This window comes from Xenopus tropicalis, chromosome 1 (assembly GCF_000004195.4).
Source record: "Xenopus tropicalis strain Nigerian chromosome 1, UCB_Xtro_10.0, whole genome shotgun sequence".
NCBI classification, from domain to species: Eukaryota; Metazoa; Chordata; class Amphibia; order Anura; family Pipidae; genus Xenopus; species Xenopus tropicalis.
The window spans coordinates 56,985,792-57,008,404 of record NC_030677.2 but is presented as its reverse complement, the minus strand read 5'-3'; the positions used below and the strand labels follow the sequence as shown (position 1 = coordinate 57,008,404).

Below are 22,613 nucleotides of genomic sequence, written 5' to 3'. Positions count from 1 at the left end.
CACTGCATGGACATACTACTTGTGTCCTAACATGTTCATTGTACTTCTGTATACAGTAGTTGCACCAAGTAGCTTAGTGTCTGTGTTGCCGCTTCTGCTTAATTAGGAGCAAGTGCACTAAAGAACCCTGGAGTTACTACCACTCTAAACATTGTAGTAATAAAGATTGCGCACAGTGGCGCAAGAATCACACTCTAACTTCATTTTAACACAGATCACCAAGTGATGTAATCCTGGCTCTGAGAGAGTTAGCCACAATTTGAATCTAATTTCCTACCTCATACACATGTAATTGCATTCCTTTTGATGCACTGGGCGCAACTCCACACTCCGCAGCACTAATGCTAGTGTCATAGGAAAATGTTGCATCATGGGTAAAAACATTGCATCTAAAATTGACCCGTTGCACTTGCACATTTCCTGGCACATTAGAGAGTAGTGAGGAGCAAATCTGTCCTGTTTGACCAAAAACTTGGTAAAACATAAAAAAAAAATTGGTAAAACTCATTGAATTCCAAGTAAAATACATTAAATTAAATGGGCACTTTTTGTTGCTGTGTTTTTTTCTTATGACATTTTTCTGGCAAAATTTTACTGATGGCAAAATGTGGAATTTCACTCAGAATCTATGCCTGGTAAACATTTCACATATCACTATTACCCTGTTATTAGCACTGTTACCCTGCACAGCCATGGAATGTTTTTTTATATTAATATAAAATAATAATATATATTGGACAGGAAACCAGCACTCATAGATAAAATCTATAGCAATTGATTTTTATACCCATACAATGTATGCAAAAGCCAGTACTGGAAGTGTATTTTATATTCCCTATTGAAACTAAGTCAGAACCCTTGGGCAGTTATATTGTTATCTCAGCTTTTTTCCCTCAGTCCATTAAACCATTAAGTAAAATGCTCTATTGGAAGCTTAATGGAAACTGACGTGGTACCATTTATGTAAGAGAATTGACATGAAAGCAACACCATTGCTTTTTTAAAATATACAATACTAATTCCATGGAAAAAGTTAAGCCTAAATCCCTACTCTCCTTCTGTTTTTAATGTTGTTTTGGCCTCCTTCCCAAGTATATTCCTGTTAAAAATGGGTTACATAGAACAATTTTCCTACTCTAAACCATGCTCATGACACCATTCACCCATCTCCATAAGGGAAGTCAGATCTGGATTGGGACTTAAAATAGGCCCTGGCATTTCAAGTACACAGAAGCCCAAACAGCCCCCCTACAGGCCCAATAATAGTGACTGTCTATGGCATCTCAAAGCAGCCCCTCTTGCATTTGCCAGAATATGTATTGCCAGTCTGAGCCTAAGGGCAGTCAAGTAGAACTAAAATGCTACCCCAGGCCTCTCTCTACAACCATTTACCTGTAAGGGGAACCGACAAGATGAGGAATGGGGAAGAAGACTACACCTCTACACATGCTTATGGAAATCTGTAATTATACATGTTAGGTATTGAAGGATTATAGTAAAAAAAAATTGGGCCTTCTCTTTCCAAATCAGCTTCAGGTTGTACCCAGGGACACTGTTGCCACCTGATGCTGAAAAATTAAGCTGTGGGGGCAATGAGGTAGCAGCAGAAAGGCTGCTTCAGGTGACACATGAGCTAGGATTGGCCCTTGGATGTTCCAATAAAGAAAGAAAAACATTAAAGTCAGAGGGTATTTTTTTTCTCTGTGAAGTCTTTGCTGTGGCAAAATTTTGGCACAGTTTTGCAAAACCATGGCAAAATGTGGAATTTTGCCACAAACCCGTGCCTGGTGAAAAAATTCGCTCCGCTAATTGTAATGAATAGGAATTTTAAGAAAAGTTTTAGTGCTTTATACACTATGATTTTGAATACAATATTTATCTTATTTAACTCCATTCAACAAATTCAGAGGTTATTGCACAATATCTATGACATTGTGAAAAAAAGAAACAAAGTGACAAAGGTACAGCAATCACTAATATTTTGACAAATTAGTTCTTAGCAATAGAAGGTCTTTATGTTTTATTTTAATAGAAAGCAAATTTCCCTGATTCCCTATTTTATCGACTAGTGGTTCATAGATTTCAGATAAATGGCTTTTTAGTGTTAAGCTGGCCATCCACACACCAATATTATCGTACCAAACAAGGTTTCATACGATATTCGGTGCATGTATGGCAGATTTCAGTTGTCTCATCGATCTGGCCGGAAAAATGTATTTTCACCTTTTTGCCATAACAGAGACCTGGCTCTCTCAGAATGATAATGCTATTGAGGCAGCTCTCTCTTATGGCGGCCTTTCATTCTCTCACACTCCCCGCATTACTGGCCGTGGGGGAGGGGTAAGGGTTCTGCTCTCCCTTCATTGCCGGTTTAAACTAATCCCTATACCTTCTTCTTTCAGGTTTCCTTCTTTTGAGGTGCATACGGTTCAGCTGTTCCACCCTCTCTCTGTGTGGGTGGCAGTTGTTTACAGACCTCCTTCTTCAAAATCCTTGGCTACGTTTCTCTCTGACTTTGAATCCTGGCTCTCTTTTTTTCTATGCTCTGACACCCCTGCAATCATTTTAGGCGACTTCAATTGCCATATAGATGACCCCTCTCAGCCCTGGCCCTCTCGATTTCTCCATCCTCCTTTGATCTCCGGCAGTGGACTAATACAGCTACCCATAAGGATGGTCATTTTCTAGATCTGGTCTTTTCTAAAAATCTAGATCTATCTACATTTAACAGTGAGCCTTTTCCTCTTTCAGATCATCATCTTATCTGCTTTTCTATCTCGCACGTGTCTCATTCTCCCTCTAACTCTCAGCCTAAAACCCTGATTCGCAACACGCGAATGGTTGATATATCTGCTCTCGCTAACTCTCTTAGTTCTAGCCTCTCCTCCTCCTGTGCTTTCTCTGATCCTGAGTTACTGGTAAATACCTACAACTCAATTTTATCATCTGCAATTAACACCCATGCCCCCCTGCAGCCCCAACGCAGTCGTGCCCACAATCCCCGTCCCTGGCTTAACCCTCAGACGCGATTTCTGCGCTCCTGTGCACGATCTGCTGAGCGCATTTGGAGGAAATCACGCGTTAAAGCTGACTTCCTTCACTATAAATTTCTTATGGAATCTCCTACTAACCGGCCTCCCAGATTCCCACCTCTCTCCCCTGCAATCAATTTTAAACTCTGCTGCCAGGATCCTCCTCCTGCTCTCTCCTAAGAGGGAACCTGCTCAGCCTCATTTAAGCTCACTAGCATGGCTGCCTGTCAAGCAAAGGATAGCTTACAAAATCCTTCTGCTGACATTCAAAGCCCTTCACTCCTCTGCGCCTCACTACATTTCTTCACTGGTCTCCCTACATGTTCCTGGTCGTCTCCTCCGCTCCTCTCAGAGCCTCCGTCTTTTTACACCATCCACACCCACTGCGATCTCTTGTCTTAAACCTTTCTATCTCGCTGCTCCTTACCTCTGGAACTCTATCCCTGAATCCCTCCGTAGGGAAAACTCACCCACTCTCTTTAAGAAAAAACTCAGCTGTTACCTTCTGGAGCACTAAGACATTATTTTGCCCAGTCCTGCGCTTAAGGGCAAATGCCCATACCTGGTGCACTCTTACCTTCCAGTTTGTGCCTGTATGTTACCCAACCACTCAGATTGTAAGCTCTACGGGGCAGGGACCTCCTTCCTACTGTGTCTCATACCACATGGCACTTATATATATATATACATATATGTATTTATTGTATTTATTTATTATATCACTTGTCCTCCCTGTGTGTAATTTTGTATTCTGTAAGACTGTACAGCGCTGCGTACCCTTGTGGCGCTTTATAAATAAAGTTATACATACATACATACATACATCTCTATAGTAGTCATGACATAGGTATTTATGGTTGTCACAGGAGCTTCCTATCTTGGATTCTGTTAGAACTGTCAGGGACAGAGCACATGCTCAGTGCTGGGCATCTTTGGAGACACAGATCTTCCCTGCTAAAGGGCTGTGGTTGCCTTGGGCTAGTACAACGCTTTAGCAAGGAAGATTTGTGTCTCCAAAGATGCCCAGTAACTCCCCATCTGATTCCCTGCACATGCTCTGTGCTGCTGTCAGTTACTGAGCTTAGGGACCGACTATGCATAAATAGAATATAAATTTAACAGTAAAAGGCTGATTAGTAATTCATTCAGAGTCACTTTAAATGACAGATCTGAAACCAGGGCAATTGCATCAGAACTGAATAATTAACCCTGTAGATTTAGCTTATATGGCAGACATATCTCATTTTCTGCTTGATAATTTGCAACAACCCCTAAGCTTAGCTTCTCAACAGCTGCTCAGACCACACTGAGCATGTGCACTGTCCCTGACAGTTCTAACAGAATCCAAGATAGGAGGCTACTGTGACAACTATAAAGACCTATATCATGAATACTATAGCGATGCTGAAACTTTAAGCCAGTCCAGCCAGTTTATTATATAAAATATGGTATTTCTAGCGATATTCATTTTTAGGGTTTAGTTCTCCTTTAAACATGGTAACCCATAGCAACCAATCAGCAAGTAGCATTTACTGGTCATCTGTTTGAAAGTAAACATCTAAATGGTTGCTATGGGTTACCTGCTACTATAAATGTGTGGCAATATGAAAGTGCACAGCATATCTGCAAAGATGTAGAGTCGCAACATGGCTGCTCAAATTGAAAGCTCCCTCCTAATGTGGGCTTTATAACACTTCCTAGCAGCTTTTTTTTACCAAAATAGTATTGTTTCCCCCAACCAGAGTGTGGGTTTTATTTTACTGATAGGTGCCCCTTAAGGGACTGCATATGAAAAAAGGCCACACATTACCGAAGCTATGTTACAAAATGACTACAAGATTTTTAGCTTTGGTAGATTAACAGCATATGGAGGAAATAAAGCTTAAGGGAAGAAACATGAGAAGGATCTCTGACCCAGAATCCCTGGCAGAATCTACAAGAAGACTTTAAATAAAAATCATATTAGTACAAAAGTGTTTTTTTAATATTTAGATTAAACATAGGGGAAAGAAGGTGTCGATACACAAATTCCAACATACCTGAAGGCATAACATGGCAGTTATACATGGCAGTGAAATTTACTAAATTACATTTTCTTTTTTAACCATCAAATATAGTTAAAACGCAGTGTTATACTGACCTATATAGACAGTGCTCATTCTACACATATTTAACAGACGTTTCTGACCCATATCATGTGAGAATGATCACACTAATGGCCAATTACTGCCATGAATGGAAAAATTTTGTTTTCTCCATTAAGGTATTTAACATTTATTTAGGAACAACTAACTCAAAGAATTCCATTTTATACAAAACCATGTTTCAATATTAAAAGATGAACCTTTGTCATTTGTCCATGAAACTATATACAACCCTTCTAAGCTTTCTTTAGTGGCATAGTATTTGAAAGTGAGAAAACTAAGATATTGTCATTATGAGCCAAGTGCTTATTTTTCTCTAGCTGAGTAACCATGGAGATGAATGAAGAAGCCATGGGGAGAGTGAATTGAAAAAGGCAAGACTTTGTTAAATTTGCCAGTGAGAAGAAGGAACAGAGACAGAAAAAGTTTTGGAAAAGTAGACATGGAGTTGGTCTTCATTTTTTAATGATAAAAAGGTAAAATGTATTATTACTAGACAAATAAATTACTACTAAATTAGAAACAGAAGCTTGAAGCTCCAGGAAAAACCTGTTGTCTGCCAGCAGGGAATTTTATCTATCTATCTATCTATCTATCTATATATATATACACAGGTATAGGACCCATTATTCAGAATGCTCGGGACCAAGGGTATTCTGGATAAGTGGCCTTTCAGTAATTTGGATCTCCATACCTTTCGTCTACTAAAAAATCAATAAAACATTAATTAAACCCAATAGGATTGTTTTGCATCCAATAAGGATTATTTATATCTTAGTTGGGATGAATTACAAGGTACGGTTTTATTACTACAGAGAAAAAGTATTAGTTTTAAAATTCTACATTATTTGATTAAAATGGAGTCTAAGGGATGGGCTTTCCGTAATTCGGCGATTTCTGGATAACGGGTTTCCGGATAAGGCATCCCACACCTGTATATAGCTATGAAGTCAACTAGCTTAGCCTCTCAATGAGCATCAACTCCATTCCCTTATCACTTCAGCGCAGACCCACATCACATCATCAGTGCAGGGGTATCTACTAAAGATGTTGCATTATAATTCAAAAAATGCCAAAAGGTATTCACAAACATTAAACTATATACAAAATAGAAATAGCTTCATTTTTCTGGTTTCATTATGCTGCTAACCACCATTAACAGAAACAGAATCCTTTTTAGTTTTTTATAGGCTTATTTATCAATTTTGGACTTTGTGAATTTGAAATTGTTTTTTTAATTCGAATAAACTCACATTTCAAATGCTTGAATAAAAAAGATTGAATATCTCGAATTTGCGAGTTTACAAACTCAAAAAAACCTTGAAAATCTCAAATTCAAAATTTGCCTTGACTTTGCCTAGGACAACTCCTACCCTTCTATATAAACTTGCAAGCTTTTAGATGGCGAAGTTTTGCATGAGTTTTCAGGTTTTTGAATCTGAATTTTTTTCACAGTTCAAGTTTTTTGCCCTAAAAAAAACAGGAATTCGAATAATAGTTCAAAAACTCGAATTTCTGGACATTTGAGTTTTTGAACTTTCATTGATTTTTTAGGGCAAACAACTCAAAATGTGGAAAAAATGTTGATAAATCATCCCCTTTGCTCCTGAGGAAGCGTGCCGTTCTGCATGCGAAACGCGTCGAGCTACACTGCTTTTCGCCTTGTTCAAATTGTGAGTAGCCTGTTGTATGTAAGTTTTATCCTAATAAATGGTATCACACTATTGGATGTTCTCTCTCACTACTTCACCATATTGAGGACTTTGGCGGTTCCTTCAAGCAAAGGCTGATTCCATTTACATTTGGCTTTTATTCATTGCTATTTGGTAAGCTGATAGAGAGACAGTATAAGTGGGAGTGGATTCACTATCTACACTTTGCACTGTGGTTGTTCTTTTCAATTAATATACGTATTGCACTAGATGTTTTTTATTTTTATTTCCTTCATGCGCTTCCATTGTCACATCCAATTACCCTCTATGTGTTGTTGCACAATATAAAGCCTATCATGAGAGTCATATTTAAAAAGTATACTGTATATTCGCCTTCTGCTTGTATGTTAAAAGATAGACCCAATTTTTGATCTTCATTTTAATCATAATTCTTTTTGAAGATCAAATTATTCTGATTTCATTCAGACTGACTCATTTTGGCAACTATAACTCATTTGCCTAAAAAAATATTTAGGAGATCTTTGCTCCCAATCAACATTGCTCTGCATCACACTTCATTTAAGAGGATGGCTTGGACACCATTCTTTGCATAGGCAGTGATAATAATGATGAGGGCCAAGGCTGCTTTTCCCTTGCATTATGTTTATCACATCTTCCATACTCGCAGCAGAAACTGTTCTTTCTGTGATCCCACATTTCTCTAGTTCTCTTCCTGAATAGTTTATAAATAGTTTATAATATGTAGAGATATAATTACAATTTTTTTAATTTGATCAACTATTATAAGGTCTAGTATTTTAGGATCATACTAAGATGCATAACACTGCTCAGTGCCATTTTCATGTGGATGTATATTAAGTATTTTGTTGAATTTTAATGATTTGTTATGTAATGGGCAGTATAACCTCCAGAAATGTGTCACTGCTATAGAGTTGTTTTAACTGGTAGCATTGACATTTGGTATAGTTATAACTAAGTTTTTCAAAAATAACTCCCATACTCTGTGATTTATTAATGTTTAGTTACCTTTTTTGTAAAAAAAAAAAAATTGACAGGTTTGATCTGTTGAGTACCATTTAGTCCTATGGAGGCTTAGAATAGTAGAAGAATAGAAGAGTCAGTGACAGCCTGTCCTTGACACATTTTCAAGGACAAGTTAATCCCCTCATTGTTTTCAGTTTCACCCAGTTTCAAGGGGAACTTAATCCCCTCATTGTTTTCAATTTCGCACTTTTCAAGGACAAGTTAATCCCATCATTGTTTTCAGTTTCATCCAGTTTCAAGGAACTTAATCCCCTCATTGTTTTCAATTTCACACTTTTCAAGGGGAAGTTAACCCCATCATTATTTTCAGTTTCACCCAGTTTCAAGTAAAACTTTCCAAGAGTGCCAAAGCTCCTAAAATGGCTACTGGAGCAATTGCTGTTTGGGAAAAATAAAGAGGATTCATGGAAACAAATGTTCATTTGAATTCAAATTTTTCGAGTTTTAACAATGCTTTCAACTCGAAAAATTCTGAATTGGTGTAGGATGGAAGGGTTTAGGTTACTTGAACACTTGGCTGACTTTTTCTTGGGGTATAATCTATATAGCCATGACAGATTGCACATTAATGGGAGTCAGCTGTGCTAGGGGAAAGAATTGCTAACAGGCTGGAGAAGTGGTAAAATAGGTAAGGGTGAGTTAAAGTATTATGGGAAAACTAGTGTAAACCTGGCAGTGAGATGAGTGAGAGGGGCATATAGTTTACCAGCTAAGAGGATCCTCTGTTACAAAGAAAACAGCCTAATAGTAACCTTAAATCTAACTCTTTTTTACATAATATAAACGTCAAAGGGAAAAGTAGTATCCTCCACAGCAGGCTGGCAAATGCACACAGCCTGTCAGGTAAATAAGGAGAGCTGGAGTTTATTGAATTGGCTGAAAAGATTAGAAAGAGTGTAGGAATTTGTCTTAAAGGAGAAGTAAAGGTAAAAACTAAGTAAGCTTTACAGAAATAACTATGTAAATACAGCCATAAGCACTCACAGAAATGCTGCACTGAGTCCTCTATCAAAAGTATCACTGGGCTGGGAGCAGCTTTGGGGGACTTTTGGCACCAAACATTTTGCATGTCACAACTGACACATTAATATGGATTTTCATAGGAACATGTCAGTATCACTTTAACCCATGGGCGTCCACAGAAGGGGGCAAGAGGGGGCACTTGCCCCCCCCTGGAAAAGTAGCAAAAAAAACAAAAACCTTACTCCGTTTCTGCAGTCCCCTCAAGCCCGTTTTTGCTGTGCTCCGATTGGATCTTTCTTCTTGTGGATTCTCCAATCAGAGCACAGCTTCCTTGACAGACAGTAAAATTGACCAATCAGAGCACACATGCACACAGGGATCGGGAGATTTTGCAAACTGGAAACAGAAATAAAGACTGAAAAGAAGAATCTGCCCCTGTAACTTTACCTAAGAACCAACTCTCAACTTTTGCTGCAGTTTTCATCCCACAGGTACTATACCCAGGTACTATACCCAGGTACTATACACAGGCACTATACACAGGCACTATACCCAGGCACTATACCCAGGTACTATACCCAGGTACTATACCCAGGTACTATACACAGGCACTATACACAGGCACTATACCCAGGCACTATACCCAGGTACTATACCCAGGCACTATACACAGGCACTATACACAGGCACTATACACAGGCACTATACCCAGGCACTATACCCAGGCACTATACCCAGGCACTATACCCAGGCACTATACCCAGGCACTATACACAGGCACTATACCCAGGCACTATACACAGGCACTATACCCAGGCACTATACCCAGGCACTATACCCAGGTACTATACACAGGCACTATACACAGGTACTATACACAGGCACTATACCCAGGCACTATACCCAGGTACTATACCCAGGCACTATACCCAGGTACTATACCCAGGTACTATACCCAGGCACTATACAGTTCTAAAGAATCACTAGCTGACATTAAATTGTTTTTTGCCTGACCTGACATCTATAATAATTTATAATCTATCCCCTACCCTAACACATGGAGGGTAAGTTAACTCTTTCCCTCTGAAAAAGCTCATTGTGTGTTTATATATGTGTTGTTGTTTTTTGCACTTACTATTTTTTTTTTTTTTTTGTCATTGTTTTGTTCATTTATAGTAAGTTACAGTGGGGCCAATGTTGTGTATCAGTGCCAGTGTTATAGTGCCAGGGCCTGAATATCTGCCATCTGTACCCACTGCTCCTCACTGTATATAATGTGCTGGGTTTGTAAATACGGACTGCGTCTCACTGTATATAATGTGCTGGGTTTGTAAATACGGACTGCGTCTCACTGTATATAATGGGGAGTCAGTACCCACTGCCTTTCTTGCTATAAAACTAACATTAACACATCTAAAGGGGAGGTTCCCTTTAAATTAACCTTTAGTATGTTATAAAATGGCCTATTCCTAGCAACTTTGCAATTGGTCTTCCTAATTAATTTTTTTGAATAATTTGCCTTTCTCTTCTGCCTCTATACAGATTTCAAATGGGGGCCAAAAAATATTGCTCTGTGAGGCTACAATTTTATTATTATTATAATTTTGTATTACTTATTTTTCCAAGTAGGCCCCTTAACTATTCATATTCCCATCTCTTGTTTAAATCACTACCTGGTTGCTAGGGTAAATAAGACCCTAGCAACCAGATAGCTGCTGAAATACCAAATGGAGAGCTGCTGAACAAAAAGCTAAATAACTGAAAAACCATTAAAAATAAAAGTGAATTCGAATGCGAACTACCCCTTTAAGCTAACTGATCACAAACACAAATGTTTGCAGATCCCCTAACAGAAGTGCGCGTATGAATACTTTTACTACTAATACTAAACATTTTAGGGTAAAAAAAAAAAGCACCCCCACCCGCACTTTTGTACAGTATCCCTGGGAGTCAGTGGGAACGGCAAGAGGTAGTTGGGAGGTTAACTTTGTACGTCAGCAGCGAATCCACTAAGTGTCACATTAGCTGTAGGTCAGTCTGTGTATGGGCCATATTTAGCCTCCCCTAGTATCATCCTGCAAAAAAAAAAAAATATATATATATATTTATCTGTTGCAGGATGATGCTAGCTTACTTGCCCCCCCTTGGAAAATTTTCTGCGGACGCCCATGCTTTAACCATTCAACAACACATTTTATTAACTTTAGCTACAAGCCCCACTACAGGAGTCCATGTTGATGTGGGATGAGATTAATAATTACGAGGAGCTGAGAGTAGGGGAACTATGACAAAGAGGCTTAGTTTTGTCCATATCTATGTGCTCACTTCTCTTAGAATTTATGTATATATCCATAGTTGCTGCACTGCCTATCAGCCCTTTCCAGGTTAAATGTGCTGCACTAATACATTTATAACATATTTTAAAGGGATGGATAATTAAATGGCATAAACATGCACTGTGAAGCATTGATGCAAATGCCGCTTTTACTAATGTTAATTCAGATGCAGCTCAGTTTTAGCTAGATATAAAAATGATAATTAACCTACCAAAAACCTATTTAACATTTGTGTTATGTGTTTATCTACCCTGTAGTTGCTACATGCATTCTCCGCTCATGTGCTCATGTGCTCATGTGCATCCTTTTAGCTCACATATGGAGCACTGGGGACAGGACGTGTTGGGCGGCATGCCGCCCCTAAATTTATGCTGCCCTAGGCCCGGACCTTTGTGACCTTGCCACAAATCTGGGCCTGCCTGTGATTTCTGATGGCTGCCCTGCACTCTTGTGTCACCTCTTTTACCTTAAACTACAGGGGGTCTGCCTAAATCTCAAGTTTCACAGGGTGGCTTGAGCCAAGTAAGTTTGAAACCCTTTGCTCTAGGGCCAGTAACCTACTTTATCCAATAAGAAACCTGTCTGTCCTATGCTCCTTGAATTTGTGCGTGTGATATAGAATTCACATTTTCTAGTTCTAAATCCATAAGCAATACTGTTTTAGCCTTTCCAGTGGTTAATTATAGTTTAATACTATAAGTCAAGAGACATATCCTTTTTTTTAAGCAGAATTCCCCCTCCTGTATCTTTAAGTCCAGACGAAGCCAGTTTATATATGTATATAACATTGTTGCCAATAATAACTACTCTTTAAGAGGCAGTCCTATAAACTTTTGTAGCCTTTATATTCACCCTCTTCAGACAGTGTTTCAAAACATATTTACAAATACTGAGTAAAAATATAAATTATATATGAGAGCAAGATAATGCAAGTAAAAAGGGTGTGCACTGATAACAAATCAGTTCACACCAAAAAGGCATTTCAGAATTAATAACAAGATTCCACAGTCATGAAGTACCGCACCCATATAAAGAGCTCTGACAGGCTCCAGGGGAACATGATCAGTTTTGCCCACATTAAATGGAATATAAGATATTCATAAGATCTGTTCTCAAGGAGTTTCTGTGTTCTCTCTGTGCTTGTATGGGTTCAATCCAGATACTCTGGTTTTTTCCCTTTATAAAACATGCAGGCAGGTTAATTTGTTGATGATAATCTTGACAAAAGTGAATGCAATAGGGAACTTGGACTGTAATCTCCACTTGGGCAGGGACTACAGAATATGTTGCTGCTATATAAATTATAATAATAATATAACTAAGTATGCTTCTAATCAAAAAGTTTAGAACTTTCAATTCAATGATAGCAAATAATTTCAAACCTTATGTATGACATCACTATGCCTAAATTTAATAGGCATAATTAGAATTGGAATCAGTTTGGTGTTCACTTGGAACTTTGCAAAGCCATTATTATAATTACTTGAATTAGTAGTGGACTATATTAGTAGCAGCCTATGCTTCAGCATGGACTAGCATTACATGTAGATGCATGCATTTACAGCTTGCTGGGCTTGTTTCTTGTCCAACCGTCATATTTACTAGCACAATAGGAGAGCTTTACTAAAAAAAAATTTATTGATATTAGCTTTTACCAGTGTGCAACTTAAGCTGGTAGCCATGATTTGTCAATTACAAAGTTTACTAGATGTGAGCCATGATTGTATCTAAAGGCCCCAACCAGGGTAAGGATAGTGGGGAAACCCTTGTCACATCCCATACCCTGTATGGAGTGTCCATCATAAAACAGCATATTGGTACCTATATATGTTTTTCTACCACCACAATAGCAACCACAAAGTGGGATAGGCAGCTTTCAGATGTGTATTGGTTAATTTTAAAGTAGAATAATTTTTTACATTGTACAGGTATGGGATTCATTATCTGGAAATACGTTATCCAGAAAACACCAAATTATGGGAAGGTCACCTCCCATAGGACACATTTTAATCAAATAATTCACATTTTAAAAAATTATTATTTTCTCTGTAACAATAAAACAGTACTTTGTAATTGATCCTAAGATATGATTAATATGTATTGGAGGCGAAACAATCCCTTTAGGTTTATTGATTGTTTAAATGATTTTAGTAGACTGAAGGTATGTTGATGAAAATTACAAACATACTCCATATTCAGAAACCCCAGTTCCCAAGCATTTTGGATCAAAAAGATCCCATACCTGAAGTATGATAAAGTTATTAATTTTTTAGATAATTATGAGCTGTTTTTTTTTTATTTATTCTTGCATCTTAATTATTTAGCTTTGCCTTATGAAGCTCTACTGGGTTGTTATATAAACTGTTTTCAGTGATTTTAATGGCAGGCAAGAAAATAATAGGGACAGGACCTGAACAGGAAGATAAGAAATAAAAAATAATTTAACCTCACTATTGAAATGCATTGTTGTTGGTAGAAATCAAAGATAGTGGATTAAAGTCAAGGTTGGAGAGAGGCGGAATTAAGGGTAATGGCACATGTGACATTTTGTTGCCCATGATAAAACTTCGCTACCATGGGTCATGGCTGCCATCAGTTGTGCTGGTCACATTGTGAAAATTATGCAAACTGCAGAACTTAGGCAATTTAAGTAACTTCTGCAAAAACTGCTTAGAAAGCTCGGTAACTTGCCTAGAACTTAAGTAACTTCTGTATCAAGCAAAAGAAAATGCAAAGAAGCTTTGCAGTGATAAACTCCACTGACCCACAATGAATTAAAAAATTCCACTGCCCCCAATAAACTGACTGACTTATATGCACATGAATTATTTATTTTAACTATTTTTATGAATTGCTTATTATAGAGTAACATCAGTTTTAATATTGGGATCTATTTAATGAATTATATCAGCATCTTCTACATGAACTTTCCAGCAGGGGAATGATTGGTTATTGGGCCCCACAGCAACATTAATGGGTCCTTATGCTTATGCAATTTACGTAACTTATGCAAAAACTTACATTACTTTCAGTAGTATAACTTGTGTATATACTCCACTGACCCCCAATTAAAATACTGATTTATTAGCACATTAATTATTTTTACTATTTTTTTAACTACTACCGACTAGTAATTTGGCCCCGCAGCAAGCTCACTGGGCCCCTAAACTTACACAGTTTACATAACTAATGCAAAAACGTACAGTATGTAACTTCCATATAAAGCAATGACAGCACAGAGCAGGGGAAGGTAGGTGAGGAGTTAACTTAGGGCAAACTCCACTGACCCCCAATGAACTGACTGAATTATTATTCAATGGAACTCTTTATATGAACTGCTTATTATAGAGTAACATCAGCTGTTTATATTGCACACACAAGGGGCATGGCTAAAATATTGGTACTGCACGCTTGTGTTTTTGGAGGCCCCATATAAATACCTTGTGCAGGGCACCAAAGTTTCTGATGGCGGTCCTGCCATGGGTTACAAAACGTCCCTTGCTTCCCTCGGACTGCCTAACATGTAAATTGCCTGTCGGTAAACATACATGGTGCAAAGTTGCCCAAAGCTTGCTTCGAGAAAACCTTGGAATACTTCCAGAAGCCAAAGTACAATGTAATGTTTCCCTACCAGTGATTTGCATGTTAGGGTAATAGCAAATAGTAAGTATTGTAAAGCAATTATTCTCTTGGTGTATATGGACTTTCTTTTACCCTGTGTTCTATATTTTGTTGCTTTTTATGGCACACACTTGTCACACGCTGTTAATTCTGCACAACCGTGGGTGACAAATATCCCAAAAATGACTTGTAATAGTATAATATTGAAGGAGAAGGAAAGGCTACATCACTAGGTGGTGCCAAATGTTAGACACCCCGGGTAGTGCTCATGTTTACAGAAACTGCAGTGGCCCGGGGTAAATGCAGGTGAGTGATCCTTTTCCTTCCTTCTCCTCACATGCACAGCTGAGTAAAAAAGAAGGCTTTTTTGTTAAAGTTCAGCTTTTCACTCTACAAGAACGAAGGAGGAAGAGGAACGCTTGTTCACATACACCCCGACTGGTGCAGTTTTTCAGGAGCACCGGACTGGGGGTTTCAGGTGAGCGATTATAATTACTGGGGCGTCGCTAACATTTTGGCACCCCCCAGTGATTGTGACTTTCCTTTAAAGAAAAGTCCACCTTTTGCAAAATCTTACCAGATTGGTAGGACTTTGCAAAAGAAGCACGTTTACCAATACAATAATTTCACAAAAATGTATGCTTTACATTCCATAGGTAATTAAATTAAGCACCTTTCCAGAGCTCCTGTAGCTGACCCCCTCAACTTCTACAAACATGCAGAGATCAGCAAGGCATTCTGAGAAACTAGCACAGACGGCTTGAGGTTAAGGGCCGTGGCAGACGGGGAAATTAGTCGCCTCGCAACAAATCTCCCTTGTCGCAGGTGACTAATCTCCCCGAAATGCCATCCCACCGGCTAGTGGGGAGTGGCCAGTGGGATGCCATACGCGGTGTCGAAATCTCCGAAGTTTCCTCTCAAGGCAACTTTGCCGATTTCGGCAAATCGCCACATATGCCATTCCACTGGTGATTTACATTCTAGCTGGCATGTGCAGTACCACTTAGCACCGTTCTGTCCTTGTTTCCTGTGTCTCTCCCTGCTGCCAATCTCTGCAGTTGCTTTGAGCCAGCACCTGAAATATGTGAACAAATCTTTTTTTTTAAATAATTCCAAAGCAGAAAGTATTTATTTTGCAAAGGTCTACCACTCTGTTTGGAATTTGTAAAAAGCTTTAAGATCCCCCTTTAAGATCTGACTTAATCATGTGAAATTGACTCGCTTCACATTTTCCCGAAATCAAGCCAAATTGCTATGAGTAATATGTTTTACTTGTGCCAATCTTAATGTTATACTATGGCAAGCCATTTTTGGGAGTGCAGATTTAACAGCGTGCTATCACCCTAAAAGACAGTAATATTAAAAAAAAAAGAGCACAGGGTATAAGAAATTCCATATACATCAAGAGAATAATTGCTTTACACAGTGTCAGACTGGCCCACCAGGATACCAGGAAAACTCCTGGTGGGCCCAAGCAGTGTCGGACTGGGACCCCAAGGGCCCACCAGAAAATCTTAGACCCTAGGCCCAGGGGTGATTCTGGACATATCGCCGCCTGAGGCGGCTCCTGGATGCCCCCCCCCCGCTCCCCAGTGCTTACCTTCTGAGTGCAGGAGCGGGTCCGGGGGCGGTGAGATCGCTAGTGCAGAGAGCGCAATTGCGCTCTCTGCACTAGAAGAGCCGAATTTCCGGTTTACAACCCGGAAATTCAGCTCCTAAAGTTACCAGGAGCGGCTTTTTGCCGCCCCTGGTAACTGGGGCGCTTCTGCCGCCTGAGGCGAGTTTCTCAACTCGCCTAATGGCAGAAGCGCCCCTGCCTAGGCCCCATCTACAAACTATATTTCCCCCCTTTCCTCACCCAACCTTTTTATTCTCCTAGTTCCTTTTATTTACATGCTAGCATCTATACTTCCATCTATTTCTCCTCTTTCTTCCCATTCAGAAATAGCAAAAGACCATAAAGTAGGCCAAATGGTCAGGAGCAGGAGGGCCCACTGACCCCTGGGCCCACCGGGAGTTTTCCTGGTATCCTGGTGGGCCAGTCCGACACTGGGCCCAAGTGTCAGTGGGCTCTCCTGCTCCTTACCATTTGGCTGGCTTCATGGTCATTCCCTATTTCTGAATGGGAACAAAGAGGAGAAATAGATGGAAGAATAGATGCTAGCATGTAAGTAAAAAAGACTAAAAGAATAAAGAGGTTGGGCAAATAAAGGAGGAAAAATAGTTTGGAGAGTGGGCCCATGGTCTAAGGTTTTCTGGTGGGCCCCAGGGGTCCTAGTACAACACTGACTTTACAATACCTATTGATTCTCTGTTTCTGTTCAGGTATGAGCTGATGACAACAAAATGTGGGCTCATATCCTTCATATCAACAATCAAAACAAGGCCTGTGTCTTTCAGATTCCTAATAATTTAGGTTTGGTTCAGTTACAATTTGCCTTGCTGTGAATATATATATTTATATATCATCCAGGTGCAGTTACCAATAGCAACCAATAAGATGATCCCTTTTAATAGCTGCCCACTATATGCCGCCTCCTGGTTGCTATAAGTGACTCTACATGTTGCAAACTTTGCATGTTTTATTACATAAATTATAGCCCTATTAATTAAAAAATACTATTACAAAGTATATATAGTATTACAAGCAGACCCATTAAAAAGCTGTTAAGATTCTGGCTGCTTTTGTTGTCAAAACCGCAGCTATGGCGTCTGACTGAATTAAATCTCTCAGCCAATTTATTATTTATTACCAAAACACTGCAGAAAATTAGACCATAGTACATTAATAGAATGTTTGTGCGCCAATTAAATTCCTGTAAGAACCGTTCGGCACACAGGAAAATCGTTCCTATGACTGCGGCACAAGCGGATCCTTTTGCAGAAGAGCTAGTGATGTCAGAGGGCGTGGCCTACGGCGTCTTTGGGTTCTCCTACACTGCTGAAAAAGGACCAATCATCTGGCGGGGGTGTTGGTTGATGCCACAATCGGCGTTATCTGCATCTGAAGCAGCCTTATCGTGCTGGAAGCGGCTTTTTTTTGCTAAAAGGCCAACTGGTTTTCCGGTTCTGCTTAGTGAGGATTTGGGCGGCTGCCGGGCTCCGAGACTTGAGAAGCAATTTCAACCCGGTGACTGATCATCGCTCCTGTAGGACGGGTGGGTTGTGGCTGCGGTGGAGATAAAATCTATGGTGGCAAGTAATAGGGACTGCCATTCATAGGGTCAGCCTGAGAGGCTCCGGGAAGCGAAACTGAGGGCAGGAAGCCCAGTGTGTGAGGCATGAACTGCCTCCCCGTATCGTGCTCCCGCCGTGTGTGCATGCAGTGCTGCTGGGGCGCAGGGAGCCCTCTCCCGGGAACAACGAGTAACCCACGGGGGGGATGCTGCTCCCAGAAAGGACTCAAGGGGGTGTGACATTGAAATCTGCAGGGTGAACACTTCATAATTAGCCTCCCTTGTACTGCCTGGCACCTCTACAGCGCTGCCTATCCCGCTGCTGTGCAACATGCCTGTCACTGCGCTCTAATTTATTGTGTCGCTCTGTCGCTGCCATAGCGTGTGCCGGGGCTGCCAGTGAGTGAGCCTGCCGGGGCTGCCAGTGAGTGAGCTTGCCGGGGCTGCCAGTGAGTGAGCTTGCCGGGGCTGCCAGTGAGTGGGGCTGCCAGTGACAATTGGTGACAATGGCGAGCTCCCGGAGCATAGAGCTGGAGCATTTCGAGGAAAGGAACAAAAAGCAGAGACAGGCCCGGGGGGGCCGGGGAGGGCAGAGCTCCAGTTCTAGCGGCTCTGGGCACAGGGGCAATCATGGGCTCATTCCCAGCCCGGCGCATAGCGCCCACTGCAGCTTCTACCGCACCCGCACCCTGCAGGCTCTCAGCTCGGAAAGGAAGGCCAAGAAGGTGCGATTCTACCGCAATGGAGACCGCTACTTTAAGGGCTTACCCTATGCCGTGTCCGCAGAGCGCTTCAGGTCTTTGGATGCTCTGCTGATGGAACTCACCCGTTCTCTGAGTGACAATGTCAGCCTCCCGCAGGGGGTGCGCTGCATCTATACACTGGATGGCAACAAGAAGATCGGCAGCCTGGAGGAGCTGCAGGAAGGTAATGTGCTGATCCATATGTGCTGTTGCTCATGGGACATTCCTTTATACACATTGAATAGATTCAGGGGCAATCTCAGGGCCTCCTTCCCCATACAGACAGGTGCAATTGGGATCAGATCCTGTCACCTGCTTCAGCTCATTGGATCACCATTGGGCCCGTTTTCTCCATGGGTAATTAGTGATGCAGTAGAATGTGTGACTATATATATTGAGAATCAGGAGTTTTGCCGAACAGGACCGGTTAGACCCAACAGTGTTATACCAGTTCACTGTGGAGAAATAGCATCCAGTTTTAACTGACCCAGACAGTTAGTTTGATATTGGTAACATTTTGGTTTTAAGTTGATGGGACAAATAGCATTCTCATTCAAATAACAAATACTCATTAGCTACTTGGTCCTCAAGCCTATAGATCAGTGTTTCTTCCTAATGCCACAACCCTTTAATACAGTTCCTCTTGTTACGGTGACCCCCAACCATAAAATTATTCCAGAATATGTGTTTTCCGATGGTCTTAGGCGACCCCTGTGAAAGGGTCGTTCGACCCCCAGGTTGAGAAATGCTGCTATAGATTAAAGTACTTTGTAAGGAATGTGGGGCTGTGCAACACTGGAGCAGAGATCCCAATATTGCCATGTCAGCTCATCTCTTGGTCTGGTGTTAAGCGTTGCACCATCAACTTGGATGGAAATACAGATAATAGCTAGTGTGTCATTCAGCACAAGTGATAGTTAAGTTTAGTTTGAATATAGTGTAAAGCGGATTCCATCTCTTAATTGTGTCAGTTTCTGTTAAATGGATTTTAAAGTATGACTAGAAAGTAACTTTGTTTCAAGTAGACACCTATATACACCACATCTTTCACATGTGCAGAACATGCACCTTTCAGAACACATGAACCATGACAGTGCATACACACTATTGTTTTACAATTTTTATTTAAAATTGTATTCAAAGCTAGTGTTTTTGGAGTGTGGGAGGAGACAGGAGTTCTTGGAGGAACTCCACTCAAGCACAGGGAAAACATAACTCCATGGAGATAGTCCCCTGGATGGATATTATTACAAGCACCAAGATGCTAACACCTGTGCTTGACCTTTCAGTATTTTTAAAAACATAATTCTAAGCAACTTTCCAATATGAATTGATTACAAATGTTGAGTGCTTTAAAAGTTAATTGTAAATCTAAATGTAATTGCTATTAAAAGCAACATTTGCTTAACTCTTGGTTATGACTTGTTAAACAATGTTGCAAAAGCCAGTCTCCTCCAGCAATACAGGTCTGTCAATCTGCTGCCTTGTGTTACATTGTTTCAAAAGTCAGAGCCACCAGGGCAGAGAATAAAAAAGGACAGACGATCACTGCTTTTAATAGCAGTAAAATATACAAGTATCTTAAAAACCATGGCATTTTGTTAATAAATGTGTATTGCAAAGTTGCTTAAAATTATGATTTATTAGGCAAACATTATTTTTTGGGGTAAGATGTCCATTAGGGCTGTGACACATGGGGAAATTAGACGCCCCACGTAAAATCTTCCTTGTCGCGGGCAACTAATCTCCCCGAAATGCAATCCCACTGGCTGGAATGTAAATTGCCGGTGGGATGGCATATGTGGCGGCGTGATTTGCCAAAGTTTCCTCTCAAGGCAACTTCGGCAAATCGGCAAAAAAAATGACTGGTAAAAATTAGGAAGGCACAGAATTCTTTACCTTAGGTTTTGGATTTGGCCACATCCTCCACAAAAAATTGTCACGTTCAAAATGCCATACAGTAGCACCATGTGGAAATAATGCCAGTGGAGGGCTGTAGGATCAACATTTCTGGTTTGTTTTGATGTTTCTCTTTAATGTTGGTGGCCTCAGATTTCTGGTATTCCCTAGCCATGGTTGCGAATGTTATTATTCACAGTTGTAGGCCCCCATAACTCTAAACAGTACTTATCTTGAGTCAATTGTGAAAGTGATACATTAGATCAGTGCTTTCCAACCTCTTTGGTACCAAGGGACAAATTTTTTCTGGCCTACATGGTGGAGGGCCAGGTCACCAGTTGGACAGCCCTGCATTAGATATTTTTAAGATGGGGTTCGATGACTTTTTAGCAAGTAAAGGAAAACAGGGTTATGGGAGATAGCTCTTAGTACAAGTTAATCCAGGGACTGGTCCAATTGCCATCTTGGAGTCAGGAAGAATATTTTTCCCCCACTCTGAGGCAAATTAACATTGAATAGGCTTTGGAAGGGGTTGCGCTTTCCTCTTGATCAACTGGTAGTTAGGCAGGTTATGTATAAGCATAAAATGTTGAACTTCATGGACATGTGTCTTTTTTTCAACCTAACTTGCTATGTATGTTACTATGTAAAAAGCAAAACAAGGTGAGTGATGAACACAAGAGCTTGAGACAGGCACCTAGATATGTCCATCTTATTTGTGACCTTTTTCTACTGCCCTAAATGATGACTCTGCAGGTTTTCCCATACACAGGCTCAGAGAAACACACTGATCAATACTGGGAAAGCCTTAGGAATACAGGGCTTTTTGTACCCAAAGGGATCAGAGCAATTAGGCTAGTGTTATTACATAGTGATATACACATTTTTTTTTTTTTATTAAAAGAAAGCACAGTCTTGCTTAATCCATTCTGATTTTAATAAATCCTCAGTCTTGTTGCTAAATGTCAGGGGTGGGGGGTCAAGATAAGATATAACAAACATATTCAGTAGTTAATAGGAACATCACCACACGTTGCCAGGTTTGTTTCACCATCAATGCTAGAGTAATTGGACCTACTGCAAACTGAGCAAAATGAGCTCCCCAGAATTTCAGAAAGGGATTCAACCACCAGACTGAAAGAGAGAAAAGTGAACAGAAGCTTTTAGGCACAGATGGGTTGACTGGGGATGCTGACAATATAACACAGACAAAGGACAGGCACTTAATCTGTCAATCAAAAGGCTAAACAGCAGCTGCAAGGCAGTTTAGGGATAATGTCTAGTAAGGTGGGTGGGTCTAACCAATTAGGCATATACAGAAAACATTGTAGACTTTTTAATGTTTTTTACTGTTTTAAAATCTGTTTTATATGTAAGGGGGTGCTGGGGTTTTTGTTTTAATGCTGCTCAAAGGGCAAATATACCCCACATTTTGACATAAGCTCATTCAGTTGGGCTTATATATAAAATGTGCATACACTACCTGAACTTTCTATAGTTATACATTTTTGTAACAGACATACTTGATTCAAGATCAAAAACAGAACTAGCCAATCTCTGGTCAGAGAAACTCTTGCATTATTAGGGTTCTAGTTTTTGTGACGAGTTTCTACATTCTCCCTATGGTTGCATGGGAGCATGGGTTTCTTCCAGATACTCTATTTTCCTTGTACACTCCAAAGGGAAGATAATACACTCCAAAGGGCAGATAATCTTAAATTGGAAGGGAAATTAACAAAATAAACTATTTACATCAAAAAGAGTAAAAGAAATAATGACCATATATTTCAAATATCATTATTATGACTTCAGATTAAAAAGCAGGTTTGCATTCAGAGGCTTTGTGTCCCCTTTAATCCTTTTCCACTTATTGCTCATACAGTAGAGAATGATTGTGTATGTTATTGTTCTGCCATTTCTATGACCAAACTCACAAATTATATGTTTAGGGAAATATCTAGTGTAAAAATACTTCATACATA

General features: G+C 40.0%; 1 protein-coding gene across 4 annotated transcripts in view; it reads left to right on the top strand.

Annotated features, from left to right (window-relative positions):
• Positions 1-17,745: 17,745 nt before the first annotated feature.
• dclk2 (doublecortin like kinase 2) overlaps positions 17,746-22,613 on the top strand; it is a 52,428-nt gene continuing 47,560 nt past the window's right edge. For 3 of the 4 annotated variants that reach the window (XR_004220984.1, XM_012955602.3, XM_002933500.5), the window contains exon 1: positions 17,747-18,916. Coding sequence is in view for 3 of the 4 variants with exons in the window: in XM_012955602.3 (XP_012811056.1) it covers positions 18,496-18,916 (421 nt within the window). In the remaining variant the exon portion in view is untranslated. Of the gene's footprint in view, positions 18,917-22,613 lie in introns of all 4 variants that reach the window. The other variant, XM_031895502.1, reaches the window with a different exon arrangement.